The sequence below is a fragment of the Blastomyces dermatitidis genome, assembly GCF_000003525.1.
Source record: "Blastomyces dermatitidis ER-3 genomic scaffold supercont1.7, whole genome shotgun sequence".
Taxonomy (NCBI): domain Eukaryota; kingdom Fungi; phylum Ascomycota; class Eurotiomycetes; order Onygenales; family Ajellomycetaceae; genus Blastomyces; species Blastomyces dermatitidis.
The window spans coordinates 3,763,305-3,782,630 of record NW_025544780.1 but is presented as its reverse complement, the minus strand read 5'-3'; the positions used below and the strand labels follow the sequence as shown (position 1 = coordinate 3,782,630).

At 35.0% G+C, this 19,326-nt stretch overlaps 2 protein-coding genes across 2 annotated transcripts; both read left to right on the top strand.

Moving 5' to 3' along the window:
* Nucleotides 1–9,909: 9,909 nt before the first annotated feature.
* On the top strand, nt 9,910–12,284 carry BDCG_07051 (alcohol dehydrogenase). The gene has a single exon (XM_045422817.1). The coding sequence runs from the start codon at nt 10,050–10,052 to the stop codon at nt 11,052–11,054; it is 1,005 nt and encodes a 334-aa protein (XP_045278373.1). The 5' UTR covers nt 9,910–10,049; the 3' UTR covers nt 11,055–12,284.
* A 6-nt stretch (nt 12,285–12,290) lies between these two features.
* On the top strand, nt 12,291–15,695 carry BDCG_07049 (cyclin-dependent protein kinase complex component). Its single transcript, XM_045422816.1, has 2 exons — nt 12,291–14,242; nt 14,307–15,695. Exons 1-2 carry the CDS (start codon nt 12,779–12,781, stop codon nt 14,619–14,621), a joined length of 1,779 nt encoding a protein of 592 aa, XP_045278372.1. The 5' UTR covers nt 12,291–12,778; the 3' UTR covers nt 14,622–15,695.
* Nucleotides 15,696–19,326: the final 3,631 nt, after the last annotated feature.

Genomic DNA, 19,326 nt, shown 5'->3' with positions numbered 1-19,326 from the left:
ATGAGATCAGTTAAATTGATAATAAGACTATCAAAAAATCTGATTCTGGTCTCAGACACAGTTACATAGTCAGTCTAACTGTCTATCACTCTGAGACTGATAATGCATCAGAACAGACAATTCAGACTGTAAAGAATTATCTTCATAAGTTCTGCAATTACTTATAAGATGATTGATATAATCTTCTTCTATATACAGAGATTGCTGTCAACAGTTAAGATGTTATTTCAACAGATGTAAGCCTGTTCTTTCTTATAAATAGATATTATATGAAAGTGTTGAATCTTCTAGAGATCACACAGTTCACACTGAACTTTCACAGTTTAATTCAGATTATTAATAATATAGTAATGAAGTTCTAAGATGTCTGTGATTAAGCAGAGATCTTCATGACAACTGTAAAACAAGATCAAGAGAACTGAATCAATGTTCACTGAGACTCTGCAGAATAATATAAGATAGAAGATCTGATATAGTTGAATCTTAAGAATATAGAAATTATATGTTCATCTTGTATGCTAGATTACTATTATATCAGGTATAAAGTGATAGAAGTTCTAGATAGTCACAACTACTATCTTGATACATTATCAGAGATTCATGATGTATTTCACACAAGCTTGCTCTGTCATACTTAGACTGACAGTGTGACCGTGTCTAAGACCAGAATCAGATTTTTTGATAGTCTCATTATCAATTTGACTGATCTCATTACACAGTTTTAACATTAGATAGTAGTTTCATACTGTCTCAGTGAGACTTACTGTCTACTCTTATCACATTTTTCAAATAGAATCATGATTTTCACTTCTCAATTTAAATTATTTTTATTACTTTAAATGACTTTAAATCTCATTTGAGTGTTACCAAAAAGCGTTACTTTTTAAAAATTAAAAATAGTCTTAAAAAAACCTTAAAATGTCTAAAAATAGTAACTTTATGTCAAGAATGAAACTAAATGAGATCAAATGAAATCACTTTCTCATTTTTTTCAAGTCATGGTTTCATTTTAAGATCTGATATATAGTCACTTTACATGTTTTTTTGATAGTCAGTCTCAGCGGGATTCACATCAAGAAATGTATAGAATCAGACTAAATGAGATCAAATGTGAAATTCATAGTTCTGGTGATCAGTCTAGTTATACTGTCACTGATTCATTCTCTTCTCAGCTGATTTCTGACTAACAGTTATCAGACATCATAGAAGAAGATAATGAGCTTGAGTAAGAGATTGAGAATATTCTCAGTGAGAGATTTCACAGCTGCAGCTGATAATATCTGATAAAATGAGTTAATTATGATTAACTGATCTGAACTCTGAGTTCTGTATTATCTGAAACAGCAGCTCTTGACTGATGAAAACTACTTCTGAAAAGAAGAGACTAATGTGACAGACTGCACTTAATCAATTATATAGACTATTCTGTTACACTTCACAGATTTCAATCACTTTATTCTTGAACACCTACACTCTGATTCTCAGTCATTCTCAATCATCAATTCTCAGCTGTCATAAACACATATGCTCTGATTCTCAGTCATTCTTGATCATCAATTCTCAGTTGCTATAAACATGTATATATTCTTCTGCTCTGAAGCTTCACTGCGTACATTATTACATACATGTATAAATATTCATCTTAATTACTGATTCTCACACTTTCTCTTTCTTTCCTTCTCTAACATTTTCATCTTTGTTAAATAAGATCTATCAATATAATACTGATTGATTCAGCGCAGGCCTCTTACATTATCTTTAATATTATTCTAGTTATTATCTATAAACAGTCGAAGAGATTTACTATATATTCACAGTTATTAATATTACTTCAGACATACTTGCATATCTTTTCATTAATAATATAGTTTATCTATATAACATGTCTGTTATTCTTATCTCAGACAGAGATTATCTCTTTATCTCAGAATTTTAACAAATTCTCTCACAAACTCTGAACACAGATTACAGACTTTCAACAGTATATTACTCACAGACTGATAAATAAATAGAAAGACAGAACTGTGAGTTGGAAATCTATATTTATGTTTATATAGACTATCTTTAAATTAACTGAGTGAATCTTGTAGCTCTTACAGAGTTTGTATATAGTAATTCAGTTTATTCAGTACTAGATATTACACTCTTCTTTATAAATCTAGAATATTATTTATCACTACTGACTATATCTGACTTCTCAGTCTCAGAACTGAATTACTCAGATACTGAATATTACACAGTACTTGTCAGAGAAGTCTAAGAGAAGACTTACTTCTATCTACTACATACTCAAGATCTCATGATTCACTATATCTGTGACAATTCTCAAGAATTCAAAGAAGAAGATCTAGTCTTTCTCAATAATAAAAATATAAAAATATGATATCTTAATAAGAAGTTAAATCATAAGTTTCTAGAACTCTTCACAGTATAAAACTATAGTAACACTTAAGTCTACAAGCTATCACTACTCTTATTATACTATATATATAATGTTTTTCATATGTCTCTTCTAGAATCTCACAGAGTCACAGAAATTAATAACAATCATATATTCTCAGAGATTATTCACTCAGAAATAGATAATATGAATAAAGACTATAATATTAATGAGATTCTAAATACAAAACTTCTAAGAGAGAATAAAGTCAAGTCTCTTAAATATTAACTTAGAAAAGAACTTCAGTTCAATGAGTGAATAAATCTCACTTATCTCATTAATACTTAATTATATATAGAGATCTTTTATAAGTATTATTCTTATCAGCTACAGTCTTCTTCTCTTAATAATATTGTTCTCAGTGTATTAGCTGAAATAATCAATTAAGCAGGCATGCTTCTCTCATTTCAAGTTCAATATCATAGATTATAATTAGACTGGCTGCTGAGATTATGAATTTCATGTTTGATTTCATTTGATCTGATCTCATACATTTCTTGACATGAATTCTACTGAGACTAATTATTAAATAAACATGCAAAGTAACTATATATCAGATCTTAAAATGAAATCATGACTTGAAAAAAATAAGAAAGTGATCTCATTTGATCTTATTTAATCTCATTCTTGATATAAAGCTACTATTTTTAGACATTTTAAGGTTTTTTTTAGACTATTTTTAATTTTTTAAAAAGTAACACTTTTTGATAATACTTAAATGAGATTTAAAGTCATTTAAAGCAATAAAAATAATTTAAATTGAGAAGTGAAAATCATAATCTCATTTGAAAAATGTGATAAGAGTAGACAGTAAGTCTCACTGAGATAGTATGAAACTACTATCTAATGTTAGAACTGTGTAATGAAATCTGTTGAATTGATAATGAGACTATCAAAAATTCTGATTCTGATTTCAGACACAGTCACACAGTCAGTCTAATTATCATAATATCAACACACTGATTTAATACAATAATCGGCACTGAATCTAGAGCAGAGCTCATCTCACTAGTATATAATTCTAATATATAATAGAGCTGAGAGCCTCTGCTACTACAATCTCTAGAGCAGAACATGTTCTGCTAGAAATTTCAGAACAGAGCTTGTCTCACTGACTAACTAGAGCAGAGCTTGTTCTACTAGCAATGAATCACAAATATTAATATATCATCATATATATGTACGTATTTTTCACCACAGAAAGAAGAACTCATGACAGAGATAAGAAGGCAGAATATAAGAATCTTAGAGCATAGAGCATGGTCAGATAACTTATACAAGTCTTGCCATCTCATATTCACCCGCTCATCTCTAGCTTAGATAGCTTCTTCTTCTTCTTCTTCTTTAAGATTCAGTTTCAATATAATGTAGTTGTTAGAGCCGTGTCACTGATGAATATCAGAGTGAAACTGTAGCTATACAACAGATCATGATATTACTGATTCTTGAGTAGAAGAACTAGCTATGAAAGAAGAGCAGGAGGTATAAGGTTATTACAGCCTGTGTGAGTCATGTGATGACTACATGACAGTGCTCTAAGCTCTAGTGACCTTACACTCTGCCTCTTCACCTTTCTCACGCCTCTAAGAGTGATGAGATGAATGTAATGTATATTAAAAGAATATAATTACATAGATAACATGCATGAAAGAAGAAATATATAAAGCAACAATGAGACTGAGCTGCATGATACTCAATTTAGTTCTAGCTCTGCAGACATGAAAAAAAGTTGAATGAGGTCAATGAGACATACTCTGCCTTGAATCTTGAGCTGGTGAGACAGGCTCTGTCTCAGTTACTGAACTAGCAGAACACACTCTGCTCTAGATATCTACTTTGTTCTTATGTATAACAGGACACGCCCTGCTCTACAGAAAATGAAGAAGCTTGTTGAAGATTGTCAGCACTGTAATGATTAGCTCTGTGATATTGTAGTTGAAAGAGGTTGAGAGTATCTGCATGAAAGAGGTCAGCTTGTAATACATCAGACACTGTGTTTATTAGTAGCAGTGAACAAGGCTGTGTTAAGTGATATGTGTAAAAGATGTCAAGATATGACTGAGAGTTTGAAAGATAGTCAAGGTCAACTCATTCATCAAATTGAGATTCACAGTCTATTCAATGTACTAAGTATTTAATTTTGTTTCTGCAGATGAGTTTGATATCAAGTATTTCTTAAATATCATCATCACTGTTGTTGAGATTCAGATGAAGAATCTTGAGAGAGATGTGATTATTATTAAGAGTGAAGAAATGATATAACTCAAGTAGAGATACATGAAAGACATCATATATATGATAGAAGAGTGAGAGATCAAGCTGATAAGCTTGAATATCTATACAGATATATATGAGAAAGAGACTAAGAAACTTGTGATTTAGCTTACAGTTAAGATAACATGTTTTAACATTTTTTACATTGAGAAAGACAAGATCATCTACTTGAAATTCATAGAGTTTGTCATAAGTGTAGCACTGCATGAGATTCTGAGAGTGAAGAAGATGATTATATATCTCTTATTAAGCTTCTTTAATAAGAATAGCATGTTATTCAGCTGCAGCATTGTCAACTTCTAAGTGAGAAAAGTCAGAAATAGTGAGAGATGCTGAGTGATAGCTGAGATTCATGAAAAATAAGATAATACTGTGAGTGAAGTAAATGAAGTTACTGTAGATAAATTCAGCTAGAATAAACAAGTCTACTCAGTCATTCTGTAGATATGTACTGTATAAGTGTATATATATCTCAAGTTGACAGTTTTGCTGCTCTGTCTGATCATCTGTTTATATATAATAGATAGTGAAGAGATGATGATCTGTGACTAGAAGACTTGAAAGAGAATATCAGAATTCTGAGATAAAGAGATGATTATGATCTGAAATTATAACAGCAGGCATTTTATAAAGATAAATGATATTGTTAGTAAAAAGCTGAGCAAACATCTCTGAGAGCAGGTCAGATGTGATGAAGATATAGTAAGATTATTTAAATCTCTTACAGATTATTATAAGAACAGTATTAAAGATAACACTTATCACAGAGCAAGTTAATTTAAGAAGATCTACTATGAAGTCAAGAGTGACTGTGTGTCAGTTTGTGTCAGAGACAGGTATGAGCATGAGCTCTCTATATATATGATGAGTAATGAGCTTGAATCAGCAGCATGCTTCACAGCTGCAGATGTAGTTATCAATGTTATACTGTATAATTAATTAATAGAATTATCAGCTTATTAGAAAGTAGATGCAGTAGAAGCTGAAGTGCTCAGCTGTAGAAGAGTTATAAAAGTTTTAAAGAATTAGTATATAGATAGAAGTGTGATCTGAGACAAAGATTCAGTCTTTGTAAAATAGCAGATCATCTTCTATAACTCAGTTCTTCAGATTATTGTAATCTATTGAGAGTATAAGAGATTTCAGAGTTTCTGAGAGATTCTCACAGATGACTTGCAGCAGCAAACTCTCTTTGTGTAGAGATAGAGAGATAAGTACAGCTGCTTGCTGATGAAGATTGAGAATGAGAGCCTGTGCTACAGTAAGAGCAGTAAGGTGAGCATTGCAGAGATAATTACAGAATGTGTTAAAAAATCAGTAAAAGATATTAATAAGCTCTGTGAGATTATCTGAATATAGTCTGTAGTTGAGTCAACAGCTCAGAGTGTTAACAGAGTTCTTACAGCTCTTCTTGTATTTTATAGTGATATTGAGCTCACTGAGGTGTTGAGCTTATCTGATCTGTTAACAGCTGAGAACTTTAGTTGAGAGAAAGAAAAGAAGATTATTATAATTACTATAGATGATTATACTGTATCTGTTACTGTAAATAAAGTGACTTCAGTACTTTGTGAACTTAATAATTATAAGCATCTCTTAATTATATATTCTATAGTTGTATTCAGTGTTTATCATCTTACAGCTGTAAAAAGTGACTGAGTGAAGATATTTATCAGATAATTATATAAGAATGCTGCTGATCATATATTCACTGATATTATAGAAGATAAAGATAACTAGATTATCTGAGTAGAAGATTAAGAGAGAGATCTTGATAAAGATATTCTTTAAATGTAGAAAGCTACTGTTTTAAGTATCAGTTTAAGTGAATACTGTGTTAACTTTGAGAGCTATTATTAGTGATAAGACAATCTTGCTGTAATAATATATAAAGTATTAATAGAAATTATAGAAGTTCAGAAATTCACAGATATTATAAATGAATTTGAGAGTGAGTCAGAATAGTATAGTGTTAATATAAGCAGAATTTATATATGTCTCATTACACTCTATTATATAGCTGACAAAGTCAATCTCTTCTTGAAGAAAGTTGTATTTACTGATATTACATATAAGATAAGAGTTGTGAAATTTTTGCAGAACTAGATAAATATATTATCAATATATATCTGAGCTGTTATCACAGATGTAAATAATTACATCATTAATGTAGATAATAATGAATTTATCAATGTAGAGTAGAAGAGCTGTTTAAATATACTGTTAAAAATGACTAGATATATTACAGAGGCTGAAGAGAACTACTAGATATTCATAGTTTTCATATTAAGTCTTGAAGACTGTCAAGACCTCATATTCTTCTGTAATACAAATAAGATGAAAGATATGAATAAGATCTAGTTTGATAACTTAGTGTAGATCTGTGAAGCATTTAAGAAGCTCAGAGATTAGAGATATTATATATTAATTTTTCACTGTAATAGTATTAAGATTGTAATAGTCTACACAGAATCACTTAGTATCATTCTTTTTCTCAGTGAAAAGAATAGAAGAGACATGAGCTGATTTACTTAAGTATATGAACTCTTATTCTAAGTTCTCATTAATATACTTTTTCAGAAGCTGTAGCTCTGATTTACTTATATTATAGAGAGAGCTCTTTTTCAGAGATTTATCATTAATAAGAGTGATCTTCATATCAGAGTTGAAATGAAGAGTAAGAGTTATTATTATTATTATTATTATTATTCTTCCATTATACTCATATGCAAGCGGAGCTTATGATGAGTCCTTGCGTGATGTTAAATACAGGCCAAGTGTTGGTTATACAGGAGGAAATACAGGTGTTAAGACCATGCCAAGATAACAAGAACATAGGAAATACAAAGGAGTGACAATTAAATACATGCGATAATAACTTCCCAGCCCAGGAACATAGAGCAATTTTATTGAAGCAATTTGTACACCTCTGTATTTATTAGGAACCTGAGGTGCTTGGGTTCCGGATTTAATGTATCCCCTGCGGGTTTTGAACCCACACGCCTTGGTTTCCCACGCCAAGGCGCTACCGGGTGGCCGCATTAACCATTCGGCCACCGGGGCGAAGAGTAAGAGTATTAACTGTAGATAGATGAAAGATATTCTGAAAGTTATGTAATTCTGATAATAAGATTGTGACAGAGACAGTGTCTTGATAAGCTTGTAGTTAAATAATAATAAGATATATATTATCTGAGTAGAGATTAGATGTGATGTTTTTTTCTCATGATAGATATTAACAGTTAAGTTATTATATACAGAATCTGTTAAACAGGCAGTCTGAGTCTCAGTGTATATCTGAGTTAGTATATTAGAGTCAGAGTATTCTGAGTATAAGAGATCTGAATATGAGTATGAACAGAAAGTAGTGATTGATTATCTGACTATTGAGATTGAGAAGAGTTATTTTATAGATGTATAAAGAGATTGAGTACAGATAGCATTGAAAATCTTCTAGAGAAATATAAGAGATAAGAACTTTTATAATATTAAGAGCTTCAGTGATTTATAAAGTGATGATATTAAATTCAGCTCTGAAATCTATTATAATTGAAAGAGTGAGTATATCAGTGCACTGAAAAAGCTGAATAATATTATTAAGAGTAAGTACTGTCTGTGATATAAGAATGTTATATTATATAATCTGAACAGATAGAGTATAGCTGTTAATTAATTAAGAGAATGAATTGACTTAAGACTTCTATTTACATGTTACTGTTTCTAGTAATATGCTGATTCATTTTTTGACTTTGAGAATATAGAATAAGTATGTAAGAAGACAGTGTGTAAAAGTATTTCATTATTAGAGATAGTAACTAGAAGCAGAGTACTTTAATAGACAGATATAAAAGTTACAGATACTAGATAAGTGTAACAGTTATTAACTCAGTATCTCATATAATTATATCAGATGCAGAAGCTCTCATACTAATATTTTCAATATTCAGTGATAGTGATATTAGAGTTCTTATTAGTGCTGCAAAGAGATCTGTTAAAGAAGCAGAAGTATGCTTAATTAGATATATTATTACATTTATATATATTATGTATTAGATCAAATCTAACATGCTTATTATTATAGTTATTAAGAATGAGTTACTTAGATATAATAATATAACTTTCTACAGTAATTACAGTCTTCTTTCAGTTAGTAAAAGTGATAGATTAGATATTGAAATATATCTGATTAATCTGATATAGAATTGATACAGTCAGTTTAATATGAAATATAAAGTAGATAATAGAATTATTTCAATATAGATCAGCTATCAGTGTTTCAAAGTCAGTGATAAAGTTAATTATATATTAATTGTATTATATATATAGATTATTTATATACAGCTCTGCAATCAGAGCTGTATTCATTTTATAAGAATTATTATAAAGTTATATCTTAAGTACTTCTCAGATTATAATATACATGTTATAATTAATTTATATATATTGAATATATTAACAGATCTTAAGAGTTAGATAACTGATAATAAAAACTATTTTAAATGTGTCAGTGATAATAAGATACTTATATATATTATCATTTATATTAAGAAGTTAGAAGTGTATATCAGTAGAGTTATTAAAGATATCAGACTTATAAAGCTTAATCTTTATCTGAAGAGCAGAGTTCAGAGTTATAGATAGTAAAACAGAGTCTACAGAGTATCTCTTAAAAGTGTTAAAATATTAAATAAGCTGAGTATTAGTTTTTTTAATAACTCAGTTCTAATTAATCAGCTCAGTAACTTAATTAGTGAGATGTTAAATTTACTAAGTCTAATTAAGTATTATTCTGTGAAAATTTTCAGAGTTTTTTTTTTTCAGTATTTGCAGCTGCAGGGCTGTGACTGATATCATGAAGAAGAAGAATCAGTGTATTAGAGCCATGTCATTGGTGAATATCAGGGTGGAACTGCAGCTATACAACAGGTCATAATATTACTGATTCTTGAGTAGGAGAACTAGCTATGAAAGGAGAGCAGGGGGTATAAGGTTGCCACGGCCTGTGTGGGTCATGTGATGCCCACGTGACGGTGCCCTAAGCCCTAGCGGCCTTACACTAGTATAACTGCTGCTATCTACCCTGGTAAAGTTAGTCTTCGTCCTGTAACATTATGCTCATGTTAGTGTGAGTATGTTTTAGATGGGTGAGTCCAAAGTGGCAAATCTGCCAGGATTGTCGCATTCACATCTTATGTATGTATCACTCACTCATTGTCGCCCACATCTTTGAGAATCTTAAGCACCACGTACTTGAATATTCATATGAAGATGTTCAGTTTCGAGCTTAGACACAAAAACTATGTAACTATCAACACAGTATCAGTGGATATTCAACATGAAAGTCGCAGTATTCAGCTTTCAAGAGTATGAAAGGACAGCTCTTGAGCGGTTCAACCAAAGGTTTCAATATGAGTTGGTCTACTTCTCGGCGCCCCTTTCAACCGAGACTGTTTCGCTAGCAGCTGGCAGCGTTGCCGTCTCCACGTTTGTCAGTGACCATGTTGATGCTGAAGTGTTGGAAGTATTGGCAGATGCAGGAATCAAACTGGTCGCTCTGCGCTGTGCTGGCCACGATAGTGTGAATTTACAGGCGGCATCAGAAAACCACATTACTGTCATGCGAGTCCCAGCCTACTCACCCTACGCGATTGCGGAATACACCATTGGCATACTCTTGACTCTCAATCGCAATATCCACAAGGCTTCAACCCGTGTGCGAACTGGCAATTTTGATCTGAACGGCCTTGTTGGGAGTAATATATACGGGAAAACAGTGGGCATAATCGGCACGGGGCGTATCGGGGCCGCGGTAGCCACAACATTGAAACTTGGATTCGGTTGCCGTGTCATTGCAAATGATCTCGATGCACATCTTGAACTGGAAAAGATCGGAGTGGACTATGTGGACCAGGACACGCTTTTTCGTTCATCCGACTTCATTTGCCTCCATTGCCCCCTGACCAAGCAAACGAGGCATATCATAAACCCAGAGAGTCTGCAACTGATGAAACCGGAGGTCATCTTAGTCAATACAAGCAGAGGAGGCTTAATAGATACGCCAGCGCTCCTCGATTCACTCGAAAATGGCCGAATTCGCGGCTGCGCACTGGACGTGTACGAGAGGGAAAATAACCTGCTCTTCCAGAAATCCTCAATGGAAGAGATCGATGATCCGACCCTCAAGCGACTGGTTAGCCTACCAAATGTGATTCTTACCGGGCACCAAGCCTTCTTAACGCAGGAAGCCATCGACGCTATAGCAGAGACTACGTTGAAGAATATACAAAATTTCTTAGCCGGGAAAGTCGATGTTAACAGAGCCGTTGAAAAATATAAGTGAGGATTACAGAAACAAAAGCCGCGTATCGAGAATTAAGCCATCCCATCCATTATGAAAGGGGTTATTAAACTTACTTGGTTTCCCCTTGGTTCTCGAAGAATAGCAGAGCACCCCGACTGGGAGACGGACCGTTCCTTGCATCACGGGACTCAGCTGCTCAGCCACATACCAGACTAGCAAATTAATAGAATCACTGAGAAACGCCGGTTTTCTCTCATTGTGCGACTTTCTGGCTGAGCGTCTCTCGCCTGAAGGTGGAATTTTAGGGTTTAGTTACAGTCTATATGCAGTGCTTCTAATCGTCTAGGCATGGCGCATTCTACCCTAATACCGGCCTAATTCCGCTCTTGTGGTTCTGGTCTGTAGTGCCTACGTTTGGTCTTCGAGCGTCCGTCAGTCAGCTGGATGGCAAGCGGAGACAGACGGAGAGCCGAGGCGGGATGGCCAGAGCTCGATGGAACGCGCGGCAACATCGACGAGCCCCTATTGAGCGTGAATGGCGGGACCGTTCATGATACCACCACATGTACATACCACCACACCCACACTGGGTGCACGGACATTTACAACCGCATGAAGCATCAGGTTTGGCGAGAGCGGTGGTATATGAACGGCCAGATAATAGGCAAAACAGATGCTTGTGGAGTTGGAAAATGCCAAGCGAGTCAGGTCTGCGCACCCGGTCGAAAAAGTTGTGTACATATACATGTTTATTTGTGGAATCGTGCTGTTCCATCGAAGAGTTGATAAAACCGGATGGATGGTTGAATTAGCTAACTCTTCTTTTTCACATCTTTCATTTCTTTCTTTCACAACTGCGTTGGAGCTCGCGGGGAGACAGCGGTGAGGTTTACTTGAGGGATGAGTCGATAGATTCAACCCCTGGATTCTCGAGCTGGACCTGGGCCGAATGGAAGTGCTCCTCAGTTTGATTTGCCATCCGCAATCGGGCACAGGGTCAAGTTGATTATGGCTGCGGGGGCATAACGACGATTTAGTTTTCCCATATATATAATGTCCCATTCCTATCTAGAGTATATGGCGAGTTAGAGACGCTTGTCTTTCTTAGAATGTGCCTTTGGTTTAAACCCGGAGAAGGCGAAGAACAAAGCGGCAAAGACTTAGTTGCAGATGATAGAAAAGATACAATTACCTAGTTATGAAACTATCAGATACATTATGAGAGAAGATAGCTGGAGGAAATGATATGTAACATTTGTCTATTTATTTGTGTTCCTGCACCCGAGATAAACAAGTATTTACATACCTAGCCTACCTAGGTAAATAAGAAAAGAATCATCTCAGAAACACGACAGGATACTGTCTTCCATCGTATCCTCTATTTTGTAGTAATAGCTAATGTTTCATGGTTTGTTGTTTGCTGTGCTTTGCTCGCTTCTCCTCGCCCCCCTCCACGCCGCTGCCTGTCCATCGTCGTCTCCCTAACCGATTATTTACTTAACCATCATCCTTCACTCAATCTCCCCCCTTTTCCACGCCACACATCTGGAACTACCTCTCTTCTGCCTGTAGATGGGATAGGTAGAGATATTTAAATCAACACACACACACACACACACACTCACTCACACACACAGAGAGAGAGAGAGACAGGGGGAGAGAGAGAGAGAGAGAGCGATGCCTGCCCCTCTTCTTCTGTTGACTTGGGCTCTGTAGCTGTCAGTATCGCGCCGTCGGATCATCTTGCGCATCGCCCTGACACCATGCTCAGCGCTTCAGTTGGCCAATCCGTATCTGTGACTGTGACTGTGCCTGCGCCTGAGCCTAGCTGCCGACATCCACAGTCAACTCCTCCTCAGAATCGGAATCAGAATCAGCATCGTCATCCTCGTCCGCATCCACATCCACATCCCGCAAATCCCAGCAATACTGGAGGTTCCACCACTCTCAGCTCCACCACCTCCATTGCGTCAACCTCGCAGTCACCCACGCCCTCGTCCTCGTCCTTTTCTCCTCCTTCGTCGACCGTTGCTCCTCCTGCTCCTCCCACTAACCCTATTCCTCATCCTATCTCCTTCTCGTCATCCTCCCGGTCTTCCCACTCTGCCGACGCCACCGTGAATCCTGCGCCCGTACACTCTTTGCAGAATGCCCCTTCACCTCCTCAGCCACCAGGGCCTCCTATCTCAGCTGCGTCGATGACATCGCTTCCCAATCCTCACCGCTTCCCCGATCGCCATCGGTCTGCCTACCGTCAGCATTCTCCGCAGCATAACCAAGGCTTTGATCACGCCGGCATTCCCTTATCCAATACACGCTCTGGCTTTGACAGCGATAATCCCTCCTCCCACTCGTCCCCTCGATTACAGCCCACTTACCGTTCATCTCTCTCCCTGGGGGGCTCTGAAGCAACCTCCCCGAGTCGCATCCAGGTCCATGATCTTTCCCATATTCGCAGCTTTGCCAATGAAGAAGTCCTCGCCTCCTCCAGACGCCTTCAGACCCAGGGCAGCAACGGTCGTTCTCAACAAGATGTCGGCCGCCAGTACGAGATTAGCTCCATGCCAATCACAGATATCATTGAGATGGTCGCCGGCCTGTTGACCAAGATAACCACCACCAATGACCAGCAGCACGAGCATATACATCGCAACATCCCGCCAACCGATGGCGCAGGTGGCATCAGTGCTCAAACCACCAGTGTGCTCGCTTTCCATGGGAAAAATGTCCCAAGCATTACTATCCTGAGCTACCTAAGTCGCATACACAAGTACTGTCCAACCACTTACGAAGTCTTCCTTAGCTTACTCGTTTACTTCGACCGCATGACTGAGATGGTAAATAAAGCCTTTATCCAGAGCCTGCAGCAAAGGTCGGATCAGCATAGCAGCAGCCTGGCCCCACATTCTTCGCCCTCCACGTCCATCCCGTCTGGGGCTACTCCCAATCGCCCCTCTACCCGTGGCTCTATCGCAACACCCCCTTCTTCCGTCCAAATGCGGGCGCGAGACAACGACCCGTCATCCCCGTCACCGCCTTCCACTATATATCAGGAGTTTATCCCACCCTCGTCGAGCACTACCCCTGCCGCATACGAAGATGCATACAGTCTCTCTCATTACTTTGTTGTCGATAGTTTCAACATCCACCGTCTAGTCATTGCCGGTGTGACCTGCGCAAGCAAATTTTTTTCTGATGTTTTCTACACCAATTCTAGATATGCCAAGGTAGATATATAGGCTCTCCCCCTTTTGTTTTCTCAATGTAGCTAAAGTGTACTAATTTACCTAGGTTGGCGGCCTTCCTCTCCTCGAGCTCAACCATCTCGAACTTCAATTCCTCCTTTTAAATGATTTTCGTCTTGCCATTCCTGTTGAAGAGCTGGAAGCTTATGGTACCATGCTTGTTGAATTCTACGCAAGAGAAGTGGTTGCGCAGCAACAGCAGCAACTACCCCAGCAGCCGCAGAATCCCGGCGATGGCCAAGACCACCCCTTCAGCACTACAGGCCACCGAGCAAAGGACGGTGCTTATATGGAACAGCGCCCTAGCCAAAGGGAGGGTATCATTCAAGCAAACGTTTCACAAACTCCGACCCCTCCATAGGGTCTTTATTGCCATTGAATTTTCTCTTCTTTTTTGTTTTTTCTGATGAGATTACAGCGCGGTGGAAGCAGTAGCAAAGGAAGTCGAAATACCTGACGGGGACACGGAAATATAGATATCTTTTATTCTTTCCTCTTTTCTTTCGAGTGCCAGGTGTTTGATTCAATTCCGGCCCAAGATACCATGAGAGTAGTTCATTGTTACTTAATTTTTCCGCCCTTTTCGTCTTGTTATTTCCTGAACCTGATTTTGCATGTTGCGGCTGTGCTACTTTTCCCATTTATCACTGCAATACTTTATACTTATTTTGTTTGATGACGTTGTGGTTTGTTCGTCTGATGTCAATGTCGCTTGAGATTTTGTCCCGAAGTTGGATCGTATTCCTCTAATTTGCGTTTATTTTTAATTTTTACGAACGACTTCATTATTGGTGTTCATGTACGATATTCTCTTTCTAACCTTCATTCTGCCATTTCTGTCCCTCTACTTGCGCCTCTCTTACACCATGATGGATATGATTAATGGGAGGGCAATGAAGCGGGACGCAAAGCTACATTTTCTTGTTCAACATCGCCCGTCTCGGCTGAAGCAGGAGGTTCGCCCCCGACCCCTGTCCCACACCCCAAATGGGCCGCCGCCGCAGCACACCCATGTGACCCATTCCATTCACACTTATGCACGTGGGCATGCACACATACATCTCGCTCGATGTTGGCTCAATTTTCCACTCCCAAAACCTCAATATTATTTAATGACTACCGCAGAAATAACTCACTTGCAACTGAATATTTTACCTGCCTCTTATCATACCGTGCCATACCTTACATATATATTTTGCATTTGCCTTGCTCTTTAACCCTGCACAACTTCAATTTTGCCCTGATAGCTATACAAACATACATGTATTTGTAGACTGGCCAGCGGGACTATGAATTTCACATTTGATCTCATTTGATCTGGTCTCATACATTTCTCGGTGTGAATCCCACTGAGACTAGTCATCAAAAAAACATGCAAAGTGACTATTAATCAGATCTCAAAATGAGATTATAACTTAGAAAAATTAAGAAAGTGATCTCATTTAATCTCATTTAGTCTCATTCTTAGGCCCCGGTGGCCGAATGGTTAATGCGGCCACCCGGTAGCGCCTTGGCGTGGGAAACCAGGGCGTGTGGGTTCGAAACCTGCAGGGGATACATTAAATCCAGAACCCAAGCACCTCAGGTTCCTAATAAATACAGAGGTGTACAAATCACTCCAATAAAATTGCTCTATGTTCCTGGGCTGGGAAGTTATTATCGCATGTATTTAATTGTCACTTCTTTGTATTTCCTATGTTCTTGTTATCTTGGTGTGGTCTCAACACCTGTATTTCCTTCTGTATAATCAACACTTAGCCTGTATTTAACATCATGCAAGGACTCATCATAAGCTCCGCTTGCATATGAGTATAATGGAAGAATAATAATAATAATAATAAGTCTCATTCTTAGCATAAAGTTACTATTTTTAGAGATTTTAAAGTGTTTTCAGACTATTTTTAATTTTTAAAAAACTAGTAATATTTAGTAATACTTTAATAAGATTTGAAGTCATTTAAAGTAATAAAATGAATTTAAATTAAGAAGAAAAAATTATAATCTTATTTTAAAAATGTAAGAAGAGTAGATATGTAAGAATAAGTACTTACAGATAATTATTCAGATATTTACAGCTTGATATAATATATACTATTAACTACTAGAAGTATTCACATTAGAAAGATAAAATGTAAAAATTAAATATATAATAGTATTTAAGCTGAGTTATAAGTAGTATTTATAAACTTCAGTCTATATAGTTATGTGTAGTTAAGAACTGTTAACTCTATTAATTATATAAGAGATAGAAATAGAGATAAAGAATTTATAAAAGAGAATATTTCTTAAATATCTCTCTCTTTCTAAGACTTTATCTGTAAAGTCTTTCACTGAGTAACTTTATAAAATCAGCTCAGCACTGCAGTAATACTTACTAAAAATTCTTTATATCTATAAAAAAAATCTCAGTGAGAAAAAATCTCTTATTATTATAAAGAGAAAAGAGTCTGTTACTCAGTTTCTTATTTTATAAGATTCTTTATAGTCTATAGATTCTTCTCTAATTACAGATTTATTTTATATCTTTTATACAGAAGAGTTCTAATTGACTCTTAACTATTTCTGTAAGATTCTTGAATAATTATTATACAGATTTATTTTACAGATGAATCACTCTCTATAAGATTATTCTTATCAAAGAGAAGTATTTATAAGTTAATCTTTTACTTATTTTTATAAATTATCATTCTTTAATACTGTAGAATTATGAGGAATTTTTAATTCTTTTATTAACTTTGTAGAACTATAGAATTAATATATTTATAGTCTGTAATCACTCTTTATAATTATATAGAAAGATTTAAATCTGTAGTTTATAATCACTTTTTACTTACTAGAGTGATCTGACTGTTTCACAGAATTACTCACAGTGTAAATAAATCTCTCTAAAGTAGTATAAATATCTCAGATTTATTTATGAAATCTTATCTTCTTTTCTCTTTTTTTATAACAGCTCTCATTCTTATAAACTATGAGTATTCTCATTTATTCATGAAGTGTTTTCACTCAGATAATAGAAAAAGAGTATTTCTGATAATATTTATATATTAATTCAAGAACTTCTCAAGAATAAAAATTTTTATAATTTTAATATCTTTATAAATAATATTTAATTACTATTAAGCTGTTTATAAGTGTCTCTACAACTTCTCTCATCACTTTTTACTAGCTGATGAAGTAGAAATATTACTATTTATAACAGTGTCTTTATCTCTTTCAGCTCTGTCACTGCACTTAATCTTCAGATCAGCAGTTAACTCTGTATCTTCTTTAAATTAATCTCTAACTTTAAGCAGTGTAGTTCTACTCTTTACTGTAAGTCTTTCTATAAGTAATATCTTACAGACTCTAACTAATAGTTTCTGTAAAGCTCTTAGTACTGTTAGTACTCTCTGCAGTCTTATAGATCTATAATCACTTCTTCTCTGTCTATACAATCTCTGATTAGAGATATGTAAATATGTCTAGATTTTCTATTAATAATTCTCATATCATGATATATTTCTGTAATCTTATTATTAATGAGAGATAAGTCTCTAATTATCTGTAAAATCTCAGTAATTAAGATAATATAAATACTATGAATTTGTAATAGAAGTTAATCTAAGTAGATAAGCTCTCTCTCTATATCTTAATTATTTCTGAGCTAAATACTTCAGCATAACTGAGAAAATAGATACAGCTTTAGAGAAGATATCTAATTATATATATAGATAATCAGCTCTCAAGACTCTGCTATAACTAGACTGGCTGCTGAGACTATGAATTTCACATTTGATTTCATTTGATCTGGTCTCATACATTTCTTGGCGTGAATCCCACTGGGACTGACTATCAAAAAAACATGTAAAGTGACTATATATCAGATCTTAAAATGAAATCATGACTTGAAAAAAATAAGAAAGTGATCTCATTTGATCTCATTTAGTCTCATTCTTGACATAAAGTTACCATTTTTAGACATTTTAAGGTTTTTGTTCGACTATTTTTAATTTTTTAAAAAGTAACACTTTTTGATAACACTCAAATGAGATTTAAAGTCATTTAAAGCAATAAAAATAATTTAAATTGACAAGTGAAAATCATGGTCTCATTTGAAAAATGTGATAAGAGTAGACAGTAAGTCTCACTGAGACAGTATGAGACTACTATCTAATATTAAAACTGTGTAATGAGATCAGTCAAATTGATAATGAAACTATAAAAAAATCTGGTTCTGATCTCAGACACGGTCACACAGTCAGTCTAGCAATGCCTGTATCTAATCTATTCAAATTCTCATTTTTTAAGTCATCTGAGTAAATCAGAATAGAGGCTTTTATATTGATTGTAGAGATCTTCTTCAAATGCTGTTCATATTCTCTCTCTTTAGATAGTTCACTTATTTGTAAGTCTATGAGAGATTTCAGCTTTTCTCTTCAGAGAGATATCTTCTCATGATCAATTTTCTCAACATTTAATGAAGAAAATTGATTCTTAATAAGTGAACATAGTCTATACAGTTGAGAGAGCATTTTCTTTAAAGTATTATTCTCATTTCAATCAAGAAATCTATTTCAATTCAGTTCATTTTCTGAGTTAACTGATAAAAATGAAGAAGAGACTCTTTCTCTGATTATATAATTTAAGCTCATCTTCATGACTCTCAGAGCATAGTTCATACAGGTCTTTTTAAATCAAATAGTGGAAGATGAAATTGAAGCTTTAATTTTCATTGCTTTAATAGAAGATGATTTGAATGCTTTCAGAATTCTTTTCAAAGCTCTGTTTTATAGACATTGAAACAGTTCAGTGAAGTTATCTTGATTGTTTCATCAAACTTGAACTTCATAATCAGCTACTGAGATAATACAGGCTATGTATAACTGTCTCATAGCCTGAAAAGATAGACCTCTCTCAGTATTTGATAGTCTGATTATACTATTCAGTAGTCTTTCTGTCTTGATGATTCTTTATTGAATATGATATTTAAAATTCAACTTAGAGTTTAATCATACTTCTAGTCATTTGACATTTAAACTGAGTTTAATCTCTTTATTTAAAAGAGTTAGACTTAGTTCTTTCTC

Excerpts from the sequence above, each read along its gene's own strand:
- BDCG_07051 (XM_045422817.1), top strand. The coding sequence starts at position 10,050 with ATGAAAGTCGCAGTATTCAGCTTTCAAGAGTATGAAAGGACAGCTCTT.
- BDCG_07049 (XM_045422816.1), top strand. The coding sequence starts at position 12,779 with ATGCTCAGCGCTTCAGTTGGCCAATCCGTATCTGTGACTGTGACTGTG. Across the intron at positions 14,243-14,306 it reads CCAATTCTAGATATGCCAAG|GTTGGCGGCCTTCCTCTCCT; the intron begins GTAGATATATAG and ends TAATTTACCTAG.